Source organism: Eucalyptus grandis, chromosome 10 (genome assembly GCF_016545825.1).
Source record: "Eucalyptus grandis isolate ANBG69807.140 chromosome 10, ASM1654582v1, whole genome shotgun sequence".
Taxonomy (NCBI): Eukaryota; Viridiplantae; Streptophyta; class Magnoliopsida; order Myrtales; family Myrtaceae; genus Eucalyptus; species Eucalyptus grandis.
The window spans coordinates 28,476,904-28,483,905 of NC_052621.1; the positions used below are offsets into that span (position 1 = coordinate 28,476,904).

At 39.2% G+C, this 7,002-nt stretch overlaps 1 protein-coding gene across 1 annotated transcript; it reads right to left on the reverse strand.

The window, feature by feature from the left end:
- Positions 1 to 3,654: 3,654 nt before the first annotated feature.
- LOC104423904 (transcription factor MYB114) lies at positions 3,655 to 5,404 on the reverse strand. Its single transcript, XM_010036338.3, is given in 4 exon segments — positions 3,655 to 4,185; positions 4,970 to 5,099; positions 5,228 to 5,272; positions 5,275 to 5,404. Coding segments are annotated over 4 exon segments (633 nt in total). The 5' UTR covers positions 5,360 to 5,404; the 3' UTR covers positions 3,655 to 3,812.
- Positions 5,405 to 7,002: the final 1,598 nt, after the last annotated feature.

Below are 7,002 nucleotides of genomic sequence, written 5' to 3' on the forward strand. Positions count from 1 at the left end.
AGAGCAAAATAAAGATATGACAAGAAAGCCACACCCTTCTTGGGTATCTCGCTAGGAGTGGAATATTGGGTAGATACCAGGTACAAGGTTCGGTCCTTAACGCCATTTTGAAGGAATCGTTCATACTATCTTGCGAGGAAGTATTTGCAAAGGCCAAGTAGGTATTGAAGTGGCTATTCCACTGCCACTACTGAACGCAAGAAGCAAACGCTTGAACTTTCATATCGAAAAGGTCCACATGCTGCTATCTTTTGAAAGCAACGCCCGCATTATTTCCCGTGTGAATATTACATGACATGGGGCTCCCACTGGAGTGATGCTTTATTTAGTAATTAATGTACGGGAGTTAGAAAAGGGGAAAGAAGATTTCTCGCTCCCTTTTCTGGGCTTCTTTTGGATCGGACGTCTTCGATCTTGATGCTGTAAGTTACGGACAGGCATTGGTGATCGGTACAGGTGGGTCGGACATGGAACCATTGAGGATGCGTGAGGCAATCCATGAATTGGCTCCGTCCGTGAAATGTATGCCGTCCCAGCTAATTCGATCCTGAGCATCAACACAAGCATCTCCGTGAATGGTGGTCCCGTTCACTTGTGCTGACAGTCCGCACATCACGAATGTTGGCACGAAGGTGCCACAGCAGTAGTTTAGTGGATCAACAAAACCTGCCACCAGATTTCATCAACCGTTAGAACACAATTTACACAGCTCAATAGTTTATATATCAATAGGCAAAAAGGGCCTCCTGTTATTGCAGATTGCCTAGTTTTTATCTACATTTACCTCATAGATTTTCTCATTAAGTGTAACCTGACTGAGCTAGAGCCCTTTCATATGTGGAAGATTACCTTGATTTTTAGCGTCACTTATCATGAGAGCTTGGCTGAGTATACATCGACGTATATGAAAGCAGCAGCGGAGAGATTATTTTTTAGCTGGTTTACCCTTTCTTTAAGCTGCTGATTGAATTCTTGAACTACATTGTTTTGGTAAGTGACACAGCCATTCTGGTCAAGGGTGCCATCATACGGTAGAGCCATGAAAGGCAAGCTCCTTCACAATAGAGTTCTTGAAATTAAATGGCAGAAGTGTCTCCAGGAAAACAGTAACAAAGAGCAAGTTTTGTGTATTTATGGCAAGCTCTTCAAATGGATCTAAGATCTTCTATGACTTCCCATAACTTATTTGTACTGCTGCATCAAAACCATGGAGGATGCCAGGAATTGCTGCAACAATTTGGTCGACTGTCATGTTCTGAAGACCGAATGCAAGATCATTTTGTCCAATATCAAATGTGTAGAAGGCCTTTGAGAAGTCATCAGGCTGCGGAAGTAAAATTCTGCTGCACTTTTCGATCATCCCTGCGTTAAAAGCCAATGGTTGACATGTTATCAGTTTTACAAAACTATTCAGCTTTAAATACAAGAACACTGAAGGAAGTGCACTTCTGGAGACTCTGAATTGGATTAAGAAGCATGTGTCAGATACAAGTGACTTTACTCATCGGAATCACTCATGTTCTTATAGAGTTCCATTATGCATGATTTGAACTGTTTGAATTGAGAGATTTGAATACCAAGATTAAAGGGGCTAAAAGGACCAGGTAAAATGGCAGAGCCTCTGGTAGCAAAGTTTGCGCTCTGTCGAAAGTTTGTTCCTATGGAGTCCAAGTATGCACTCAAGTATGGTAGTCCTAGTTAATTAGCTGCAGATTATAGGAGAAAATATTTTGCCTCAGAGACTAGTCACAAATGTCAACCAATAACGAGCCTTAAACAAAGATGCTCTCTATTTTGCCATATTTAGACATATTTGAAGTGATTTTTATTTTTTTTTTGGTCGAAAATAGAAGTTGAAGTGATTAAAGACTAAGTTCTGATTCTGAAATCATTTCTAAGCTAGCACTTTTTTCTAGAAGCTGCTTCACATAAGTTTTAATGAACTAAATTAATATCAGAGGCTTAATAAGAAAAAATTTAGCATGGAGTCAAATAGAAGGACTCACTTATGAAATCAAGGATGACATGCCCATTGGATAATCTCTTGGGAGGATTGTCAAGGTTGGTTTCGCCGTAGGGAGGTGGAAATTGACTAAATGCAGGCAGAGCGGCCTCCGGTGTCCAAGTTTAAATCCCCAAAGTTGAATAGCTGGAAACTTGCAGCTACATGAACTGCCAGAAACCAAGTCACTTCCAGTCATTGCCAGTCCCAAAACCAGCAGTCCCAAGATGGGGAGCATTTTTAATGATGACTCTGTTCTTTAACAATCAAAACCAAACGATATTTTGTTGTTCTTGGGTTGATGTGTCTTATGGCTTTTCAAAGACCTCTTTTATACTCTTATAAGAGCAGATGGGGACGAGCAAAAAGGGGTGGCTCGGAGTTCATGTAGGCTGTAATGATTGGATTCACCGAATTGTCTCTAGTTTCATGTCCCTTGACCCTGGATGGCACAAATCAGAATTGTTCCATCCCATAACTTTGAGGAAAAGCAGCAACCTTTCTAAGTAGAAACTTTGGATCAGTTGCTTTCGTAGTCCTCTTGTCTTATGCTTGCATAATTATGATCGATGAAGCAAAGTTAGCTGTGGTCTTACTCAGAAAAAGAAAAAGAAATCAATTGGTAGGAGAAACCTGAGTTAATGGAATGATAGTGGTGGCAGATAAATTATCCAAAGGGCAAACAATATTTACTAATTTCTTAGGCAGGCCAAAGATACTCTCTCTTGACATCCCCAGGCTTCATTTTCTATTCAGATAAGATGAAATCTGTATCATGCTTCAAATTTTTCTTAAAATGTGTCCTAGACATCAGGTACAGTGGCATACTCAATGATCTGCAGTATGAAATTCGCAAAGTGCCATCCACTAAAATTGCCCCAGTCAGATCTAACTCTGGTTCCAACGAATAGGATCAATTATCATGACTTGTTCAATTCAAGATTTAGCTCATGCTCAGCGAGATCAGCTGATGGAAATGCCAAGGATGGAATCAAATTAAACTAGCGTATGCACAGGTATGCAGCGAAATTTTAGCTTTACAGAGTTCAGAAGATGAACAACGAGCGGATGATACAATACGGCTGATCTCACTCTCAAGCTGCTCAATTATGTACTTTTGTCTACCATATGGTTTTGACGGTATCGCTCATGTTAAATAGATGAAGCCTCTCAATGATTACTTTTCATCCCTACTGACATGAAGCCTCTCCACTGATTATAGTCTGATACATTCGGTAGTTAAACACTGATATCAGAACAGACATCCGCTCTGGCTCCTGATACGATAGCCGCTTTGCAATATTGTCTTTATCATATACGATGTAAGAAATGCCAAGCAGAGACCTCTTTGGGAAAGATTCCTGCGCCCCATATGTGGAGCCTCCGTGACTTCTTTGATCTTTCATTTGTCATCGCCGTTCTCGAGCCACGTCCATGGCTTACTCCAACTACCTCAACCTCAATTTTGCATTATTCTATGTTGTTTTCCTTGTGGCCGTCCTTGTATGTTTTTTCTCTTTTTATCTATCATTCTTGCATGTTACCACGTCATGAATAATATGAGCAATCAAATCTCATACATGAAATCGAAAGAACCGTGCTTTGACTGAAAATCAACAGCTGCTGCATCGAGACCGTCTTCAAAGCCCAAGCCTCAAAGCTTATTCAAGATGTCTTGTTACAAAAGACTCAAAGAATTCTCTGCTGGGTGAGCAGGGCATTTTTAAGGCATTTTGATATGAGATGGATCTTCCTATTTTTTGCACTTTGAAATTGGGAAAGGGAATGAGATGATCCGCTAAGAGTTTGTTCATGAATTAAGCCAAGATAGATCGCGACACTGCCCCTGCAAGAACTCCATCATCCCGAGCTCACCGAGCTCGCTCTCGAAATCCCAAAAGTGGCTCGTCGACTGGTCTCTAATGGTCGGTTCTCTAGTATCCCATTTCGTGCAGTCCGGTCTCGCGTCCTTGTCCAGTTTCTTTTCGGAGGCCGCGTCGTGAGACGAAGTGGAACATGGATATGTAGAAGTACTCGACGGTTGTAAACTCCTGGAGGAGGCCGATGTGCTAGATCGAGCGCTGTGCACTTGAACGCCTAGCTTTTTGCTCAGATGAGTGTTCCAATAATTCTTCACTTGATTGTCGGTTCGACCCGGCACTCTCTTCGCGATCAAGGACCACCTTAGTAAGAAAACAAAGGAAATAATTGTATTGATCAGCCAGGCAACATTTAGGTGGTACGCGGTACATAGGTAGGCACATGGTTTTCCTTGTCTGACCATAAGTGAAACAAACTCATCAGGAAATGATTTCGCATTACATAACCTAAAAGAAACGAAAGTCGTGGGGTTCAATTTTAATAAAATAGTCCCAAAACAATCGATTTTTGTCTATGCTAGTAGATTTTTGGAAGAGCTGATAAATGTCAAAAAATTGTTAGTAAAAACAAGTTAGCAGTAACCTAATTTTCCTTTATGTTGTTGATAATTTATCGATAGTTTTATGAATTTGCCATTTTTGTTAATAGTTTGCAAATTACCAAAATCTCTTTTCTTTAACCAACTTTGTCTTTTTCACTAATGCCTTGAACTTTAAAAGAAGCTACAGGTAATTTAAATAAGAGTTGGTAATACAAAAACAGTTGATAATTTAATATGGCAAAAATCCACAGTTCACTCTAATTCAGATTGGTAACTTCATATAAAAATTAGTAAATTTGTAGCATGGGTAAGTTATGCAAATAAAAAGCGATGAGTTAGCAAAAAAAAAAATGCTGATTTGCAAACTAAAACAAAGTTCCATAGTTTTGTGACACTTGCCAACACTTACTAAAACATTCCAGCTATCTGTATCTTTAGGCACAGAACAATATACTAGAATTCAGCTATACCATCTCATTTGTTGCATAATATAAAAGCTACTGTATCACATTACTGTAAGGAAAATCCATAGATTAAAATAGAACCTGTTGCCAAGGAGCTTGTGGAGCCTAATGATGAGGTCTTCTTCTTCCTCAGAGAAACTATCTCGCTTCACATCTGGGCTCAGATAATTCATCCACCTCAACCTGCAACTCTTCCCACACCTTCTCAGCCCTGCAAAACAGAAAGTTTTCTTAGTTAGAGGAGGAGGAAGAGGAGGAGGAGAGGAGCCAATCAAGAGTGCATTCCCTCAAGACTTATGCATGTGAAATTTTGACCGTATGTATAATTAATTGCTGAACCTATCCGCTTAGCAATGGTATTCCATTTTCCCTTTCCATTGGCCCCACGTAGTGGATGAGAATCTTGTCTTCTTCCTCTGTCCACAGCCCTTTCTTCCGCTCATTCTCTCTACCGTTCGTGGCTTTTGCCATTTTTGCTCTCTCTCTCTCCCTCAGTTACTTATGACTTGATCTTGAGCACCTAAAAGAAAAGAGCAAGACAGCATGACTTGCTGCCACTGGAAACTTGCTCCACCTTATAAATAGGCTTGGAGGTGGAAACGTGTAAATGAGGAGGATGAATGGAAAGAGGGGAAATGGGGAAACAAAGAGAAAAGGCATCAATGAAAAAATGATGGGGACAGCATTAGGTGATTTGACTACTTGGGGTTTTGATTCTTGACCAGAGAGAGAGAGAGAGAGAGAGAGAGCATTAATGGCAGAATTTATGTATGAGGAGCCAAATTATCTTCTGGCTTATTAAAAAAGAAGGGAAAAAGAGGGTAGATTTGGCACACATCTCAGCGCACAAAAATTTTAAAAAGAGATTAACTAAACCAAGCAATTAAGTTTTATGTGAAGATTAGTCCTCCAGCAATTGCTAATTAGTGACAAGAAGTAAATTATGCGATCGAAGCTAGTTTTGCTACTGTGTTCTAGAACCAATTAACCCCATTTTCACAAGTTGGTGCATCATATATGGCTTGGATGATTTTGAGTAAAGTTAGGGATATTAAAATTGGTTCAAGAGATTAATTTTATCAAGCAACGTGGTAGACTTCCACTTAGTATTTAATATGGAGCGTGTTTAAGATGCATCCGTACAGAGACTAATGTAGTCATAGTCATGTAAACTAATTTCATTATGTGTAGTGTTGCTCGTAAGTTCTTCAAATGATATGATAATACAATTTTCATTTAAAAAAGCAGCCTTTCAAGTAAATTAACACCTTTGGTAGATTAAAAAAATACGCTTCTTATAAAAAAAGTGATTTATATTTTTAAGTTTACGCTTTTGAGTTAACCTTTTAATATGTTATTAAAGTTAGGTTATGCTTCGTTTATTTCGCAGGTGTGACTCATGTTCACCTAATACAAAGGATCTAGATTGGACCTCTTTTATAAAAGAAAAATGCCAACTTTAAAAAAAATGTTTACTGGCACCAAGCATGAAAACCAGTGCTCAACAAGTCCCAAATTACAACAACAAAATAATCATAAGAAAGTGTCCTTTGTAATAGGGGCTCTAACTTTTGTGCATAAAAATCTCCATTCTTTTAACATTTGTTAGAACAGCGCAATAAATGTGGTGCTCTTAATTTTTACTGTCGACTTATTAAAATCAAATGTCAACAAGACACATGGTCCACAGAAATCAGAGCGACAAAGATAAGACCATTTATGTTCATTGCTGACTCTCATCAAAGGCCTTGGCCATTGTTCTTAATTAGGTGGGGCACCTTCGAAAACCATGACCTGAAATTTATTTTTAATTGCTAAGAGCCTTTAAGACTATAAAAAAGACAACAACAAAAAATAGTAATAGAATCAATTTTTCATTGTGACATGAATTATTGAGCAGCTGAAGAGGCATTGAAGAAGGGCAGTGCCAACTTAAACCCTAGCTAGTCACAGAAATTGGTCCATCCATCAAGCAATTGGGAACATGCCATTCATTAAATCTAGCTGCCTTAGGAGAGACCCTCCTCATGACTTTAAAAATGGGGTGATGCTTGAATCCCGCTTGCAACAGTAGACGAGCACTCAAACACCGTTGGTGTTTTAGTGCCTTCAAT